The following is a 17,888-nucleotide window of genomic DNA, read 5'->3' on the forward strand; positions in this document are numbered from 1 at the left end:
TATATATATATATATATATATATATATATATATCTAGATAGAGAGAGAATGTACAGCAGGGAAGCATATCTTCTCTCACAGCGTAAAGCTTCAGGTTATGATATGTTGAAGGCCTTTATTCTTCTTCTTCTTTTTGTTATGGCGTGTCGTGTAGCAGCACAAAACAAAGCTGAACTTGTCAGCGGATAGTAAAACAAAAAACCTTCGTGGTTGGGCACAATCAATCTGCGTGTGTGTGTGTGTGTGTGTGTGTGTGTGTGTGCTTTGCTGTTGCTGTTGTCTGCTACATCGCCACTATTTATTTTAAGCGCATCGAGTACAACGTGGATAAACAAGCAGGAGAGAGAGTACACACGAAAAAAAAAGCAGCAAATGTGCGCATACAGCAGATGCACATGCTACTCCTGCGAAAAAATGCTGCCTTGCCTCATTCTGACGGTGAGTGTGTGTATGTGTGTGTATGACAGCCTCAGCTCCCTTGTACTGTTTGTTTGCTTGTTCTTTTCCCGTTCTCCCTTTCTTCTCTATTTATCGCCTCCCATCTCTCTGAACACTTACCGAACTCGTCTGGCACGTTTCATCCGCGACTTCTCAAAGGGAGTAAAGTTTATTCTTTCGTTTCATCACCGACCACTTACCTGAAACGGTTTGCATTTTGTTTCTTGACGCCGTCGAGACTTATCATCTCTTTTTTTTCTTTAGTTCTGCAGTCCTGTTCGTCACGTTTCACCTGCCTCGGCTGATCCCCACCTCCTTCTTCAAGCTGAGCACCGCCTACCAACCCCACGTGGCTCTGTACACAATGGCGACGACGGAAATCAAGGCGAAGACCACGCTGGAGGATGTGGACGCGAAGGGCGCCTTCAAGCGCAAGCCCACCGCCTTCCGCAACAAGATCGAAAAGGGCGGCCAGTACCCTCCCGCGAAGGGGCGCTACATTCTTTACGTGTCCTACGCATGTCCGTGGGCCAGCCGCTGCACCGCCTACCGCGTCGCGAAAGGGCTGGAGGACGTCATCGAGCTCGCCGTGACCTCCCCTGTGTGGGCCTTCACGAGGCCTGGCGTCGACGACCACGAGGGCTGGGTGTTTGACCCGTCCTACCCGGGCGCCACTCCCGACCCGCTCGGCCTCTTCAAGACGGTCCGCGACATCTACGACCTGTCCATGAAGAACAGCGACAACGTGTTCGAGACGCGCTACACCGTCCCCGTCCTCTTCGACCGTGTGACCAAGACCATCGTCAACAACGAGAGCTCCGAGATCATCCGCATCTTCAACAGCGCCTTCGACGAGTTCGCGACGCACCCGGCGGTGGACCTGAGCCCGGCGGCGCTGCTGCCGGCGATCGACGCGATGAACGAGCGCACATACGAGCCGCTGTGCAACGGCGTGTACAAGTGCGGCTTCGCGCAGTCGCAGGAGGCGTACGATGAGGCGGTGGAGGGCGTCTTCTTGACCATCGACGAGCTGGAGGAGCTGCTGCGACATCAGCGCTACCTGACCGGCGACGCTGTGACGGAGGCGGACATCCGCGTCTTCTGCTGCCTCGTGCGCTTCGATGAGGTGTACTCCGTGCATTTCAAGTGCAACCGCATCTTGATCCGCGAGTGCCCCAACCTGCTGGAGTGGCTGCGCGATGTGTACCAGACGCTGCACCTGGCGCCGACGTTGCACATGAAGCACATCAAGGACCACTACTACCGCAGCCATGGTGAGATCAACCCTTATCACATTGTGCCTGTGGGCAGCGACTTCGTGGCGAAGCTGGAGGTGCCTCACAGTCGTGCAGCTCTCTTTGCTGATCAAAAGTGAAGTATCAACGGCGAAAATGATAACGCGTTGCTGTTGTTTTTTCTGATGATCATCGCCTTCATTGAGGCGGTGTGCATTTGTCAGAGCAGAGCTATAGCCGTGTGTCGTCTTTCTGGATACATCTGTCCGCACATCCACTTCAAATGAAAGGTGCAGATGGCGTTGTTCGCGTCTGTGAGCATCATTGCCTTTATTTGTTCTCCCCTCTTTGTTTTTTTTTATCTCCCTCTTTCCCTCCTCGCCCCCCCCCCCTCCCAACAACAACCCGTAGTGACTGGTTCAGCAAGTCACATTCACACGTGAAGGGACGGAAGCCACTGTAAGGTGCTTTTTTCGTTCTTCCGTTTTATTACTATTTCACTTCCAAACCGGGCAAATCGTGCCGATCACGTCGTTCCCTGCGCTTTTTTTTCTGCCGGCTTCGACTATTATAAGCTGTCTTGATTGATATGTACGTGTTTATGTGTTTGGTGTAGTGTGTGTGTGTGTGTGTGTGTGTGTGTCTGGAATAGGCAACCCACATAAACGTCTCAGCCCTTTGGCTTTCTTTATTATTATTATTTCTCTGTTTTCCCTTTTTTTATTGCCTTTGTTTTTGACATATTACGCTCGACATGATCGTTCTACGGTCGGCCTTTTCTCATTTTCATCCACGCTCGAAAAAAAAAGTTGAAACGAAGCGCTGACAATAAGCGAATAAATACTTGCATGAACAGATTGATCGGTCAGCTATTGATTACTGTGGTATGTCATTGAGCACCCGCCTCTCCCTTTCTGCCGTTTTTCTCTTTTTTTTTCTTCGTACTGTCAGCTTCAGTGTGCGTTGGGTGATGCCCAGCACCCGTCGCAGTACACGTTGTTGTTGTTGACGGGCAGAAAGAGGATATTTCTGCGTCTGTGGGGTTTATGCTCGTGTTTCCTGCGCCGCCGCCAACATCAATGTCTCACCTTCATATTTTCTCTTCCACCCTTTACTTTCTCGTTCTTCATTTGCGCTGATCCGTCGGCTGTGATCTCGTATGAAAATATTTTTGGAGACGGGCTTCTTACACGCTATCCGAAACGATTCGCAGAAGCCTACCAAACACACACACACACACACCACCACCGTTACCTACACGTCTCCTGCACGCACATCATTTATGTGAGCACGTGGGTCATTTCTTCCTGCTTCCTACTTCTTTTGTTTTACTGCCGCCCTGCCTTCCTTTTCTAAACCCTGGCCCTCGACATCTGCTTTTGTTGTGTATTTAAAAGCATATCGCTCCGCCAGTCACTTTTCGTCGCTCCAACAGCTTTGCCAATAAAAGGAACACCGCGAGTTACACTCAGTTCACTCAGCGATGTCGACGCCAGAAATTAAAGCGAAGACCACGCTGGAGGATGTGGACGCGAAGGGCGCCTTCAAGCGCAAGCCCACCGCCTTCCGCAACAAGATCGAAAAGGGCGGCCAGTACCCTCCCGCGAAGGGGCGCTACATTCTTTATGTTTCGTACATGTGTCCGTGGGCCAGCCGCTGCACCGCCTACCGCGTCGCGAAAGGGCTGGAGGACGTCATCGAGCTCGCCGTGACCTCCCCTGTGTGGGCCTTCACGAGGCCTGGCGTCGACGACCACGAGGGCTGGGTGTTTGACCCGTCCTACCCGGGCGCCACTCCCGACCCGCTCGGCCTCTTCAAGACGGTCCGCGACATCTACGACCTGTCCATGAAGAACAGCGACAACGTGTTCGAGACGCGCTACACCGTCCCCGTCCTCTTCGACCGTGTGACCAAGACCATCGTCAACAACGAGAGCTCCGAGATCATCCGCATCTTCAACAGCGCCTTCGACGAGTTCGCGACGCACCCGGCGGTGGACCTGAGCCCGGCGGCGCTGCTGCCGGCGATCGACGCGATGAACGAGCGCACATACGAGCCGCTGTGCAACGGCGTGTACAAGTGCGGCTTCGCGCAGTCGCAGGAGGCGTACGATGAGGCGGTGGAGGGCGTCTTCTTGACCATCGACGAGCTGGAGGAGCTGCTGCGACATCAGCGCTACCTGACCGGCGACGCTGTGACGGAGGCGGACATCCGCGTCTTCTGCTGCCTCGTGCGCTTCGATGAGGTGTACTCCGTGCATTTCAAGTGCAACCGCATCTTGATCCGCGAGTGCCCCAACCTGCTGGAGTGGCTGCGCGATGTGTACCAGACGCTGCACCTGGCGCCGACGTTGCACATGAAGCACATCAAGGACGGTTACTACGCGCTGAGTCCTTACAAGATTGTGCCTGTGGGCAGCGACTTCGTGGCGAAGCTGGAGGTGCCTCACAGTCGTGCAGCTCTCTTTGCTGATCAAAAGTGAAGCAAGGGAAGTGAGAAGCGAAAATGCTGACGTGTGTTTCGGTGGCGACGACCCTCATTGCGGCCGTGGCAGCGTGTCGGGGCAAAAGAAAGAACGTGCTGTAAAGTACGTTTCTTCATCTTTCTGATTTTGATCCCATAATCATACTTTTTTTTTCCTGTTGCAGTTCTTCTACGAAATCAGCGACCCTATCGCATTCGCCAACGTGAAAAAAAAGTCAAGAAAAGAAGACGCTGTAAAGCTGTCTCGTTGTTTCCTTTTGCTGTTGCTGGGGTACTTCGATCATTATTGCCGTTGCCTCGCTTTTCATCCTTTCCTCTTTACTTTGATTTATCTAGCGCGATCGTTTCTTGACGGCGGATATATCTTTTAATGGCTAACGGCACATTGTCGCTCCACGGTACGAGTCTGAAGTCACGCCCGTGAAGACCCAAAATGAAGAAACGTTGAAGGCACAGCAGATACTCACAAAGAGGAAGACCTTTCTGGATAGCAGCATGCTCTCCTTTTCCCCTCGAAGTGGGTCTGCACACGGAGGAACAAAATGACAGGCGCTTTGATAGCCGTCTTGTGAAACTTACTGGAAAGAAATCGTACTGCTGTGAGTGTCTGTGTCTGTGTGTGTGTCATTGTCTGAAGACCTCACCAAGTCAGCAACAATAAATAGGCGATCTTCACGGCATCTCTTCTGCCCCCTCCTTTGCCATTCCTGCCACATCATCTTGTTCTTTTGAGTTGTTTTCAACACTTCCAGCAGCAATAGATACACTTCTCTTTTCATGGAGTACAAGGAAGACTTCGAGGTTGTGACCGCGGCGGACGGCACGAGTGCGCTGTCCGTCACCCTCGCCTGTGCCACCGTGAGGGAGCACTACGATCGCACCACAACGGCGCACTCGAGCGTCGCCTCCGATCCGGCGGAGGTGTGCAGCACGGGGTTGCGGGTGTATGAAGGGGCGCAGGTGCTGGCCGCTTTCATGTACCGCTACGGCGTAGCACTGCTTCCTCCTGTGTTGGGAGAAGAAGCTGTCACAACATCACCCGAGAGCGGCGGCACGTCTGGAGCGCGGAACGTGTGTCCGCCTCCATCGGCTTTTGTCGTTGAACTGGGCTGCGGCTGCGGGTTGGTGGGCTTCACGTTGGATGCTGCTCTCCACACCAGAATGGCCGCCGCGGCACAAGAGCACGCCTCGGCCCCGATGAGAGACAGCTCTCCATCGGCCTCGGTCTCTCTTATCTTTACAGACGCCTCAGAGGACTGCTTAGCCCTGGTGCGGCGCAGTGGCCGGCTCGCTGGGCGACCAGTGCGCGACTTGGACGCCACACCTTCTGATGCCCCACAGCAGCGACACGACTTCGCTTCTCCTACTGATGTTCGTCTCTCGACTCTGCGTCTTACGTGGAGTGACGAGGGTGTGAAAGCATTTCAAAAGAAACTTCCAGCCTCTACTGGCGCGCCCGTGCAGCTTGTTCTGGGGTCAGACCTCATGTACTACCGCGTCGACGTGGATGCCCTCGTGTACACGGCAAAGTCGTTGCTGCTGCTGCCCGCTGCGTGCCGGTTGCCTTCCCTCGCGCAGGCCACCGACGCATCCAGCGGCTTCGTTGTGTTTGCGCATTTCATGCGCATCCCAGATGGGCAGCGCACGCTCGCCACCGTCGCGAGAGAGCGGCACGGCATGGCGATTGCCGCTATTCCGCTGTCGGCGTTTGTCGATACGTCGACGGTTCGTTTTCGCAGCTGGAGCGGAGTGGAACTCGTGCTCCTAGGCCTTCACTCGCCCAACGCTGTGGCGGCTCCAAGTGGAGGCAGCGGCAGCGGTAACAGTACGGCAGGGAGAGCGGCGGCGGCGGCGGAGGATTTGAATTATCTGAAAGCGCTTCTCGAGGCCCGTGGGACGGCGTGGGAGAGGCGTTGTGCTACGGCGTCACGTCAAGCCCGTGCCCTCGCCGCGACTCTCCAGCCCTACCCCAGTTCTGTGCAGGCGACAAGCAGCGTTAACGGGGTGGGTGGTGACGCTGCAGCTGCGGACGCCGTCGAGGAAGCCGCCTTTCTTCATCTTCTCCTCTAAAGCAAGCTTCTCTGTATCGCGTTGACAGGCGAAGTTGTCTGGGGAGGAGAAGGAGAACTCTCTTGGAACTGCTCTTCTATGTAAATCTATGCCCTCTGGTGCAGTAGGATAATGCACTACACTGCGATCCGTCCCTCTAGTGTGCAACCTAATTTTTGTGGTTTTAACTACGACCGTTTTTGAAAACACCTTCTCAGGTCCTACGTGTGTTTGTGTTGGCCCCTAATGCGCGCGGAACGTATCCCCTAAACTTCTTCTCTTATTCTTGTCTCCCCTGACGACGGACATTGCACTGTAGTTTTTTGAAGACGAATGCATTACAAGAGACATCTTCTCTTTTCTTGGCCAAAGTTGCAGATGTAGCGCCCTCCGTTGGTGCAAAACCGCCTACTCGATCAACCGATCACGCGATGTGACAGCGCTTTTTTGTTTGTTTGTTTTACGTCGGTCATTCTTCGCAGTTCTCATCATTTTTGCTCTCGTCTCTCCTCTCCTCCCCTTTTATTTACTTCGTGTTTGTTTTTGTGGTGTCGGGTCTTTCAGTAGTCACGCATCTTCTACAAATCCGCGTAACCTCGTTTTCCGTTCCGTCGTTACCTCTTCATATATTTTTCTCTTTGCTCTCTCTCTATATATATAGGAAACGGCATTGTTACTCTCTCTCTCCGCTGTCGATATCCCTTTTGGGTTGTCATTTACTATCCTGCCGATCAGAGCAAAAGGTTCAAGACGTCCCACCTCCTTCGCACTCTCGCGCTGCTGGGTGCCGCGGCTTTGCTTCTGATCCTTCTCACCTCTGCCAACGCACTCCACGCAGGCGCCACAGCTGGCTGTTTCAACACTGGACGTACGCACAACATGCCCAGCAACAACACGGACCCAGCCCCGGCTGCCACCGGCTCGAAGGTGCTGACGCTCAGTGATGAGGAGCGCATGGGGCGAGAAGCAGATGAACGCTGGGCGAACCGACCACGGCCGGTGCGGCGGATAGGCGGCAACCCTGAACTGGAGTTCAAGACGGAGGTGATGTGTCGACTGCCCAACGGCGGCGTCGCGGACTGCGCTCGGGCGCAGTTGGAGCAGAACCGTCTACGGCGCGAAGAAGAGGCGCGCGTGAAGGCGGCGGAGCAGCAGCGGCAGGAGCAGCAGCAGCCCAAGTCGCCGGATGAGCTGTAGAACTGCTACGTGGGTTTTTTCCCCTACTTTCTCTTCTTTTTTTTTCCGCATTTTCATTGTTAGTGATGCTCGATGGTTTGCCTTCCAGCGCGTCGGAGAGAAACACGTGTGCGTGTGTGTGCGTGTGCGTCTCTCTCTCCCTCTATTTATTTGTGCAAAGGCTTTTCTTTTTTTGCTTGCTTATTCTTTTTTGCCGAAGACCACCTGGCTGAGCGGTGTTACCCCTCTCTCTCTCACGCACTCAGTGCGAAGGAACAGAAAACGAAGGGCAAAGCAAAAGCGTTGCGCTCAACGGTACCTTTTCGCCTTCGCCACTTTTGGACGCGTTACATCAAAAGCCGGTGTGCGCGTCTCATGCGTTTCTTGAACGGATAAAAGGGAGAAAGTTCAAGTAACCTTGCGCGACGCGCACTTGGGAAAGTACGCGACGGGGTACTCTTTTACTTTTCTTTTGCCAGCGAAGTTTTCCACGGAGGTATCGCACTACCACGGCGCCGCTCACTGCCGTACATCATGGCGAACGCGGAGAAGGAGACGAAGAAAGACACGCAGAGGGATCCGTTTTCTTTTTTCTCTTCTCTTCTTTTCGCTCTACTTTGTATGTGTGCGGCTACGCCCCTTCTTAACGCGGCTCCTTTGCGCCTGCGCGCGCTGAATCGCCTCACTCGCATGGCTATACTTTTCTCCTCCTCCTTTCTCCCTCTCTCTGCACCTTTTTTTAAACCTCTTTCGTGCCTTCTCTGGTACTCGTTGTATGTTATAATTTGTATTGGGCCTCCTTCGTCTCTCCTGTGCGCATCGACTTTTTTATCTCTATTATCATCTCCCTGCCTCGTCAACGCTTCGAAAAGAACAGTTAATCTTCAAGAAGCGGTCAGTGACCACCTGCTCCTTCTGTTAGTACTATTATTATTGTTTTCTTTCTCTTACGAGCTACTTGCTAGAGTGAGCTGACGTGTATCAGCGGCACTTTCCCTCCCGCCGCACCCCCACACATTTTTTCTTTTCTTCTGGGTCTTTTTCTTCTCTGTGTAGAAGCGAACCCTCTAACCCGTACAAACAAAGCATCGTTTGTCTGTTTTGTTTTGTTTTTACTGTTATCGTAAAGAGTGAAAAAAAAAATGGGGTTCGGTGCGAGCAAAAGCAAAAAAGACGCCGCCACGCCGGTCAGGGCGGGGAGGAAAGCCGCTGCACACGGCGAGCGGTCGCACCGGGCGACGACGCCACCCGCAGCGCGGAACGGCCACGTCACGGGATCCGACAGTAGCAACGCGGAATACTCGCTGAACAACACGTTGCGCGATGCGGCCTCGCCCGGGGAGCCGCGTGGATTTAATAATCCGCAGCCGGCGCGGCGAGACGCGTCAGAAGGCCGCGTGCAGCGCCGTCAAACACGCATGGTCGGAGCCGAGGACATGAATGGCACGAAAGAGGCCTTAGATGAGCGGCCGTTCCACCAAGAAAAGGTTAGTCGTGTACCGACGAAGGCGCTGCTGAAGCCTCCAAAGAATCCGAACTCCATGATCGCGGACCCTGACGATGACTACGACCTCTACTAACAGCTCTTCTTGTTTATATGGCTAAGAAACTAAAGAATGGCCTATGTATTCCTCCAAGGCACGTATTCAAACGCGTCGAATACTCGTCCTCAGAAAGGGGAGTCAGCTGTGACAGGGTGCTACGTGGATGGCGTCTCCGCTTTGATTTTTTTTCCTGTTGTTGGTATTTTTAGTCTGCACCGCAATGATGCTTTCGGGGTAGTTGTAATCGTCCTGTGCCGGTATGTCGTCTCTTTACCTCGTGAGGTGCACGAATTTTGTGTCACACGAAGAGCACGACGAAAGGAAAAAGGCTTAAACAAAAGACTCCAAGGATGTAAAGAAGATTTTTAAAAGCTAACTTAAAAACAAAAAAAATGCGTGCAGTTGCTGCATCGACGAGTTGCAGAAGAGAGGTGCTGTTATGTTGGCTATCATCGTCGCTTTGCGGGCGGCTGCAGAGTTTTCCTCCCTGACTTTTATTGGTGCGTGTGCTTCTTTGTTGTGCGTTTTCCATCTTGTAGGCAAACGTGTACACGTTCAGCAGCGGTCGTTTCTCTTTTCTTTTCTTGGTCTGTTTTGTGCATTTAGTCAAGGGAAAGAGAAGAATAAAACGTTTGTAAAAATACATACGCACACACACACACATACACACACACACATACACACACACACACGCGTGCATAGAGAAAGATTCTCGCCGCACCCTTTATTCTCTTTAGAGGAGGCCAAATGAGGTGCGGCCGTGGCGCCTTCCTTCAGATTATTATTTTCCTTTTGCTTTTGCTTTGTTTCGGTTGTTTTTTTTTTCACTGTCCCATTTGTATTTTTCTCGAAGATTGTGACTCCACTTTCTTCGTCGAATGATTGTCTCCGTGTGTATTCTTCCCACCACCACCACCTCCTCCCCCCTTTTGTTGGATAGTACGCGAGCTTCATGTATGTATATGTCTCTATTGTTTTGACTATTTTTTCCTTTTCTCCTCCCTTTCCGCCTGATCGGCTGTGTTTGGTGATACGCCACCAAAACCTTTTTCTTTTCTTCCTTTCTAAATGTAATCGAGAAAAGTGTGTAATGGGCTCAACAACAATAAAGTGTTGGCGGCAAAAAAGAAAAGAAAGAAAAACAGCCTCTTTTGTTTTCCCGCAATGCATCCGCTAAGCTTTGCACCCTCTCTTGTCCTCTCCGTTGGTTATTGTTGGTGCTTTTGCTGGCGGCGCTCCTCTATACTGTGTGAAAAAGAAATATATATATATACACATATATGTTTGGATATATGTTTGGTTATTTGGATATAGGGATATGTTCAACTTTTGCTTGGTGTATTGAATATAAATCTTTGTTTTTTTTCTTTTTCCTTCTCCCATTTCTGGCGCGTTGACGAGGTATACCTCATCGTTTTTTTTTCCTTCGCGCGCGCCAACCCTACCTTGAGCTTTCTTGCTCGAACTTGCAGTTTTGTGTGTGTGTGTGTGTGTGTGTGTGTGTGTTGTTTCACATCCCCGCACGCGTTCGTATTCGATTTGTCATCATTGGGAACTCTCCACTGTGGTGAACAGCAGCGAACCAGAAGAAGGTGCATATGGATGACCTCGGTTTTTAATCTATTTTTCCCACAAGTTTGTCCTTAACTTTTCTTTTTTTCGTGGGTTTTTTTGTTGTTGTTGTCTCTCTTCGTTTTTTTTTTTTTTTAGGGGGGGGGGGGGACGGGGCGGCGAAGATGTATGACTCTCTCTCCTTCCTCTTCTATATATATATATATATATATATATACATGTATATATCTTTATCTTAATATGTGTAATGATAAGTGTTTCCTTGTAGAAATCCTCTTGTGCTCCTCTCTCTCCCTCTATTGAAACTCTTTTGCCGAACTGCTTGTGCGCGCGTATCAGGTCTTTGTTTCCTGCTGTTCTTGTCAAAAACTGAGCTCATTTTTCTGCTGTTGATACATATACACTCTTTTTAGCTGTTACGGTTGTTTGGTCTGCTTTGCTTGTCATTCGTTGGTGTGTGTGTGTTTCTGTGTTGTGTCGTGTTGTGTTGTGTTGAGCTGTTTCTGTCCTTTCTTTTTCCTTTTTATCACTTCGATGAAGATGGCCCATATCTGTGTGGTGCCCTCTCCCTTGCAGAAACTAACATGGGAAGTGTCATAGTTCTTTCTATCCCTTCGTCCTCCGGCAAACCACGCAGGAGAATTTCTACGTAAGAGAAAAAAAGGAGAAGATAAAAGCAAACGTTAATGGGCGGCCTGCAAAAAGTCCTATCGCATCTCCTGTTGTTTGACTGTGCCCTGTAGCGCATTGTGAACGCGAACCTGTCCTGTTTCGTGCTGCAGAGCCGCACATGGATCATGTCGGTTTCGACTGTGATGCCGTCATCATCTCGCGTACGCTGAGCCCTATTTCTTTTTAAAGGACGGACCGCGATTCCATCTTCTCACGGGAGAGGCTGATTTCGTAAAAAAGAGAATTCTTATAATTATTATCATTATTATTATTACTCGTCTAAGATAAGGGTCTGAGCCTCTTCCGTTTTTCATGGTGCTCTTCGTGGTCGGACGGCTTCACTCTCCTTGGCAACATAATGATCACCATTCCTGACTTCCTCTTCTGCTTCCGTGCCTCTTCTTTATCCTTGATTGCGTGATCTGATGTTCCCCGCGCACAGCCGCTCCACGTTTTTTCCCGCAATCCGAAAGTAGAAAGGTTGAAACAGGAAGGCAAGCACATCCACTTCCGCTCACGCATCCCGCGTGACCACCACTCCTTATACACACACGTAAAGACAAACCCCCACATCCCTTTCGCAGCCTCTTCAAAGCGACACGAGCTGGCCGTCACGGCCTCGTGATTCAACGAAAGAAAAGAACGAAGGAAGCGAGCTGCGTTCCGTTTCCTTCATCAGTAGCTACGGTTGTTTTTCTTCTGCATTTGACTTTTCTTTTCTTTTTTCTCTTCTTTGCGTTTTTTTGTTCTCTTCAGTGAATTGCGGCACATTTTAATATCAAGCCCTTTGTGGCGTTCTTTCTCTACGTAAAGCTTCGTCATTTATTTACATATATATACACCGTTTCTCTCATCACCATTTCTTTGTGCAACTCCCCGCTGCCTCGTCTGCCTTCTCTTTTCTTTTTCTTTTTCTTTTCTCCTTCTTTGCGCCGCTCGTTCACACATCTCTTCATAAAAGTACGTCCTTTTGCGTTTCTCCTAAGCATCTTTGCTGTAGTTTCGTAGTTTCATAGTTTTGCTGTTTCTGTGTTTCTAGCAATCCCCATCTTTCAGGCGATCTCCCACAAGTTTTGAGTGGAAAAAAGCCCCGTTACCTTCACGCGACACAATCTTCTGGTGGGGTGCTCCACATCTACAAGAAGTTGTTGTTGTTTTTGCATAATTCGTTCCGTTACGTCTTCTTCCGTTGCTGTTTTCGATAGGTGTTTCGCCTTGTTTTTCCTCTCACGCCGTGTACATCGCCGCTGTTCTGCTTTGGGGTGTTCTCTTCGTGTTCGTACTGTTTTGTTTTTTTCTGAATAGTTCTTCTTGACTTTTTTTTCTTCTGTCTTTCCAGGTCTTTCTCTCTCTCTCTATATATATATACATGTACTTTTCTCACTGCTTGGACGCCCTCTTTTCTGATTGCTGTTTTTCTTCTTCTCCCTCTGCGTCACCGTCACGCCGATTCTCACTCTTTCCCCTTTCAGTCATCTTATTTGTGTGTGTGTGTGTCTGCGTGTCTGTGTGTTTGCGTTGCGGGCTTCTCAGCCAAATTAGTCTCATTTTCCTCTGTTGTCTGCGTGTTTGAGTGTTTTTTGTTGCTGTGGTCAACCGCGCAAGAGTAGAACAGTATCCGCCAAAAGATGCAGGAAGACCGCGCCACCACCGCTGCGGCAGCCGCGCCGGCTATGCTGATGCACGCCGGGGACAATCAAGGTCCCACCAACGTGAACGACATCGACGGCGTGCCGGCTGCGCGCGCCCATCCCTCGCTCCTCCCCATGGACGCCGACGCCGCGATGGCGGATCGGTCCCCGATGAACTCGCACCCAATTCGACCCCTTTCCTTCCACGCTGGCGTTGTCGCGGACGGCGACGCACACAAACCCCTGCAGCACAACCCCCACACCCCGCACAGGCGCGCCTTAGAGGACCTCGTGTCGACATCCCCCACCGCTGGTGCTGGTGCCGGTGGGCGGGGAGCAGCTACTGCTCCCGTGGCAGCAGCAGAGACCTACAGCCCCATCTCCGGTGCACGCCTCGTCGCTTTCCCCACCGCGGAGGCCACTACCACCGGCAGCAGCGACGATGGCGGCGGCCCGCCCGACGCGACGCCCCAGCTGCTGCAGTCGCAGTCCATTCACAGCCTCACCTCCCCCACGGCGGATCTCTCGCACAGCAACCACAACACCGTGCAGAACACCAGCGCGGACCGCCGGACGCTGCACGTGTCGAAGGCGACGTCCAGCCCCGTCATCACGGACAGTTCCTCGAACCCGATCGGGGGTACGAAGACGCTGCCGCATGCGTTAGCGCAGCTGCAGCAGCTCTCCCCATTTGAGGGCCCTTTTCTCACGGCAGTCCCGGCCGCGGCAAGCCATGCCCCGGAACCGTTGGAGGGTGCACCTCGCAAAGAAATCCATCATCGGCCACGCACAAGCGGTGTCGTCGACGGTCCTCCGTTGAGTGGAACGCAACGCACGCCACAGGACGGTCCCAACACCTCCCCGACGCCCTCTGCATCTTCGTCCTCGTCGTCGTCGTCGCCCACCTCGGTCCCCTACTCCACCGCGGAGACGCAGTGCCACAACGCCGCTGAAGGAAACGGCCGCAGCCCGCTCTCTCATCTGCCGCTGTCCGCAGCCATCGACGCCCTTACCCCGTCACCGTCCACATCATCCTTCACCATCTCCACTGCCTCCGCCACGGTGTCCCCGTGCCCGACCTCGCTCAGCGCGGTGACGCGTGAAGGGGCTCACCCTTCTACCCGCGGCTCGATGGTTAGCCGAAACAGCAAGATGACACCGCACCAGCACAGCAGCCGGGTGGCGACGGAGAAGAGCACCGAAAACGCGAGCGACTCCGCGGACAGCCCGCTCATCTCGTTGGGGAGGTCTAAGTTGTGGCAGTACACCTCCGATCACCGCACGCATTCACCCCCTGCGTCCGTGGCAGAACGTCAGCCGGTAGACGGCGGCAGCGCACACACGCGCTCGATGCCCCGTTCTCCGCCCCCTCCTCCGCCCATCTCCGGCTCCAGCGGAAGCAGCAGGACGTCGACAACACCGAAAACGAAGGCGGCCATCTCGTCGCCCATCAACGGCGGGACCTACAGCCCCAACTTCGCCGGGACCACCACCAGCAATCAGAGCTCCCACAACTCGGTCGTGACGCAGGACTCAGACTTTGTCCGGCCCCACGGGTTGAACTTTGAGGAGATGCGGGTGTCCTCGCCGGCTTCTCAGCTGCCGCACGCAGACGCGGCCCGGTCGCCTCCGACATCGCACAAGGAGGTGGCCGACCCTGCGCTCTCTTCTCTTTTTACGCTATTCACGCCGCCTTCCCGTCCCCTGGCCTCTCCCCCGCACGGCTTTGCGCGCTCCAGCTCCTGCTCTGTCGGTTTGCCGGCCTTCATGAGTGTCAGCACCGCGTCGCTGATGGCGCTTCCCAGGTTTGATGCCTCCCTGCGTGCCGCGATGGCCGCTGCTGCCGCCGCCGCCGCCACCCCCTCGCGCAGCGGCGACACAGAGAAAGACAGCCGTGTAGACGTCGCGGATGCTGTGCTGCCCGTGGTGGAAGGGCGGCCACCGTTGCCGCTTTCACCGCCGCTCCAACCTTCGCGAGTGGCGGCGCCGCTGCGGGCGGATCGCAGCAACAGCAGCGCAACGAACGAGGACGGACGGGAGTCGCACTGCCAGCCCAGCAGCGGCCGCCGCACCGTCGACGACAGCAGCTTTCACTCCCCCTCCTTGGCGCAGCAGAGCTCCCGCGGCGCCACAGTGACGTCGATATCGTTTGCCCTGGATACGCCGTGGAGCAACACCCACTCCTCCTGGGCCCCCACCCGCGGCCAGAGCAGCATGCACGACAGCGCCGTCTCCCTCTATCACGGCTCCTCGATGCTGTCAGACAACATTTTGCAGACGCTGACGCACGGCATGGCGCTGGGCGGGGCCCCTGCCTCGCTGTGGCGCTCCGCCATTAGTGACGCGTCGCACTCCACGTCACCGTCGACCCAACGCGTACACACCGCCTCCCCGACCCCCGACTCCGAGGTGTCTATGTACGCGAATAAGAGCAGCAACAACGCCTACGTACGGCTTCCTCACCCGACCCGCTCGCTGCAGCATAGTCCGAAGTGGCGTGCCGGGCAGTCGATGCAGGCGTCCACGGCGAACGGGACGGCTGCCGCGCTTATGCAGGAGAGCTTCCTCTACGGCTCGTCTTTTGTGTCGGCCGAGGCGCACAGCAGTGGACTGCACTCCTTCCTCACGAGCATGCGTGGCTTCAGCACGGGGCGTCCGCTCCGTGCAAGCCCGCCTCCCGAGCCGACGTCTGCACTGGTCCACCACAGCGCACACACCACCTTTGCAACACTATCGAAGCCGCGAGAAGACATGGCAGGTGTGACAAGAAGGGAAAGAGGAATTCGTAGTACGACATCTCCAACAGTCCGGTCCGCCGATCCGCAGTTCGCCGCAGTGCCACCCAACTCTTCGATGAAAGGGGCCCCCACCGCCGCCGCCCCAACGCACGCAGCGCATCGCGACACACCGATACCGGAGCTGTCGACGTCGCGGTCGCAGCTGCAGCCACAGCACACGCAGTCCGGCTCCCGATCCTTCTTCGCCGCGGCGGACGATCCTGTGGAGGACAGCGGCAAATTCGACCGCAGCCGCGTCTCCTCCTCTCTCCTGCTGACGCACTCGAATGGCTTCCCCCTCTCCACGGAGGGCCTCCCCGCCACGGCAGACCCGGATGCCGATGTGTCGCATGAACGGAGCGCTGCACCGGCTTCCTCAGCGCTGTCAAGCGCGCTGACGGAGAGCCCTCTTCTCGTCTTATACGGCGGCGGCACGGCGGCCGATTTAGCGGAACGACCGCATTTTCATAAAGACGACACGAGCAGCGGTGTGGCTCGTGGTGGACTGCCGAGCGGTGGATTCAGTACCGCCGACAGCTGCGTACGGCCTATAGCTCCTCTGGAGTCCTCCTTGGACGGGCAGACAACCTTTTTACACTCGGTGCACTCCGCAGCGGTGAACACGGTGGGGACCCAGGCGGGGTGCAGCAGTGCGCTGCGGTACTTCTTCACAAGGGGCGCACCCGCCACTCCGGCCCTCTTCTCCTCCTCGCTTGCAGGCAGCACCGGGGGCAGAGGCGTCTGCCGCGGCGAGGACCTGTCCATTGGGGCGGCGCCTGATAAGACCTCCGCGTCGCACCCGCAGTCGGGTGAGAAAAGCGCTGCGAAGGTGAAGCGCGATGCGTGTGAGGCGTCGTGCAGCCTGGCGAGCACCCCTCCTCCGCCCTCGCAGCTGCCGCAGCCGCTGACAGACGCGACGGGCGCTGCGCCTGCTCTGCCGCACCGGAGAAGGCATCAAAACGGGGGGACTGGCGACGAACGTGGCTTCGGCGAGGGCCTCTCGCACCTCCTGCCGCTGGTGGAGCCGGAGCACGCCTCGATGTCCACTTCGGCCCGTCTGCCCAACCTGCACTCGCTCGTCTCTGTCCACCATCAGCGCCTGGCGACGGCGCAGACGGCGCTGCCCCGGCGCTCCGCAGCGCAGCGCTCGCCGCGGGCCGCGCGTGGGCAACACCCCAAAGTCCGCCGGCGGTCCACAACGAACGATGAAACAACGATCACCACAGACAGCGCAGACGATAGCACGCCCTTGCCCCTGCAGCGTTCCAAGCCCTTCTCCAACTCCTACAACGGAGGCGACATCCCCGCGATGGAGGGAGAAGGCGACGCGGCAACGAACGCGTTGCAGCCGATGGCGCGGGCGGGGAGTCGCGATGCCCCCTCACACGCCGGCCCAGCAGGCAGCACCTCCCTCAGCAAGAGTCCGCAGAACGGGTACGGCAGCAGTCAACCCTACTCGGCCACGGCGAATCGCGGTCTTCACTCGCGGGAGCTGACGCACCGCTCCGCTTCCAACGGCAGTGGGAAAAAACACCAGGGTAACGGCCACGCCGCACACACGGGAGGTGGCGTCACCCAAGGTGCGCTGTCCGAGCCAGGGAGTGGAATTATCGAGGTGTACGCTGTCGGTGCGACGGCGGCAACGGAGGGCGGTCATGGCGGCCACCCGGACGACGCGAGGCACCTATCCATCCCGTCCTTCCACCGTCACCGCGACGTCGAGCACATGTTAGACGAAGCCGAGACAATGCTGCGCCGGGTGCCCGTGCCGATTATTCCAGTGCTCGCCTCCAAGCTGACGCGCTGCTTTCATCCGAGCCTCTCCAGCACGCACGGATACAGCTTATGCGGCACGGAGACGAGTGTGTTGTCGCTGCGAACACCCGCCGCAACAGCCTCTACCTCTGGCTCTGACACCCGCCGCCTCTCCGCACCGACGGGATCGGCGGAGAGGGATTCGCTCGATTGAGGTGTCGCAGACACGTCTGTCATCATGCTGTTGGTGTAGTTGTGGAGTGCAGGCGTCTCCGCAGAAGGAATGAGGTTTTCTTTTTGGTGTTGGTGTTGTTCAATCCTTGTTGCTGCTGCGCCGACAAAAAACTGCTTCTTTTCTTGTTCCCTTCATCCAAAGAGAAGAGGGAATTCTCTCTTTCCCCCGTAGACTTCTCTCCACTGATCAATTATTTTCTCTGTGTTCGTAGTACGATTATGATTATTAGTTCTTTGTTTGTCATCTTCAAAGTGCCACCTTTATAAATACGCTGCACTCGAGAAGGGTTTTTTCTTTGCTGCTGAAGTGCAGATGAACTG

At 54.8% G+C, this 17,888-nt stretch overlaps 6 protein-coding genes across 10 annotated transcripts; all 6 read left to right on the forward strand.

Moving 5' to 3' along the window:
* Nucleotides 1-595: 595 nt before the first annotated feature.
* On the forward strand, nt 596-1,813 carry ABB37_00956 (putative glutathione S-transferase; the record flags this gene model as incomplete). Its single annotated transcript, XM_015797354.1, has 1 exon — nt 596-1,813. Exon 1 carries the CDS (start codon nt 803-805, stop codon nt 1,811-1,813), a length of 1,011 nt encoding a protein of 336 aa, XP_015665362.1. The 5' UTR covers nt 596-802.
* Nucleotides 1,814-2,848: 1,035 nt separating this feature from the next.
* Nucleotides 2,849-4,155, forward strand: ABB37_00957 (putative glutathione S-transferase; the record flags this gene model as incomplete). Of its 3 annotated transcripts, none has more annotated exons than XM_015797355.1 (1): nt 2,849-4,155. In XM_015797355.1, the coding sequence occupies exon 1, from the start codon at nt 3,157-3,159 to the stop codon at nt 4,153-4,155; it is 999 nt and encodes a 332-aa protein (XP_015665363.1). In that variant the 5' UTR covers nt 2,849-3,156. The 3 variants fall into 3 exon arrangements, with proteins under 3 accessions (XP_015665363.1, XP_015665364.1, XP_015665365.1); XM_015797356.1 differs by having other exon boundaries at nt 2,885-4,155; XM_015797357.1 differs by having other exon boundaries at nt 3,069-4,155.
* Nucleotides 4,156-4,888: 733 nt separating this feature from the next.
* ABB37_00958 (hypothetical protein) lies at nt 4,889-6,227 on the forward strand (the record flags this gene model as incomplete). Of its 2 annotated transcripts, none has more annotated exons than XM_015797358.1 (1): nt 4,889-6,227. In XM_015797358.1, exon 1 carries the CDS (start codon nt 4,935-4,937, stop codon nt 6,225-6,227), a length of 1,293 nt encoding a protein of 430 aa, XP_015665366.1. In that variant the 5' UTR covers nt 4,889-4,934. The 2 variants fall into 2 exon arrangements, with proteins under 2 accessions (XP_015665366.1, XP_015665367.1); XM_015797359.1 differs by having other exon boundaries at nt 4,908-6,227.
* Nucleotides 6,228-6,768: 541 nt separating this feature from the next.
* ABB37_00959 (hypothetical protein) lies at nt 6,769-7,403 on the forward strand (the record flags this gene model as incomplete). Of its 2 annotated transcripts, none has more annotated exons than XM_015797360.1 (1): nt 6,769-7,403. In XM_015797360.1, exon 1 carries the CDS (start codon nt 7,086-7,088, stop codon nt 7,401-7,403), a length of 318 nt encoding a protein of 105 aa, XP_015665368.1. In that variant the 5' UTR covers nt 6,769-7,085. The 2 variants fall into 2 exon arrangements, with proteins under 2 accessions (XP_015665368.1, XP_015665369.1); XM_015797361.1 differs by having other exon boundaries at nt 6,772-7,403.
* Nucleotides 7,404-8,524: 1,121 nt separating this feature from the next.
* Nucleotides 8,525-8,962, forward strand: ABB37_00960 (hypothetical protein; the record flags this gene model as incomplete). Its single annotated transcript, XM_015797362.1, has 1 exon — nt 8,525-8,962. The coding sequence occupies one exon, from the start codon at nt 8,525-8,527 to the stop codon at nt 8,960-8,962; it is 438 nt and encodes a 145-aa protein (XP_015665370.1).
* A 2,648-nt stretch (nt 8,963-11,610) lies between these two features.
* Nucleotides 11,611-17,547, forward strand: ABB37_00961 (hypothetical protein; the record flags this gene model as incomplete). The annotated part of the gene is made up of 1 exon (XM_015797363.1): nt 11,611-17,547. The coding sequence occupies exon 1, from the start codon at nt 12,799-12,801 to the stop codon at nt 17,545-17,547; it is 4,749 nt and encodes a 1,582-aa protein (XP_015665371.1). The 5' UTR covers nt 11,611-12,798.
* Between the last annotated feature and the right edge of the window lie 341 nt (nt 17,548-17,888).

This window comes from Leptomonas pyrrhocoris, assembly GCF_001293395.1.
Source record: "Leptomonas pyrrhocoris isolate H10 chromosome Unknown, whole genome shotgun sequence".
NCBI lineage: Eukaryota > Euglenozoa > Kinetoplastea > Trypanosomatida > Trypanosomatidae > Leptomonas > Leptomonas pyrrhocoris.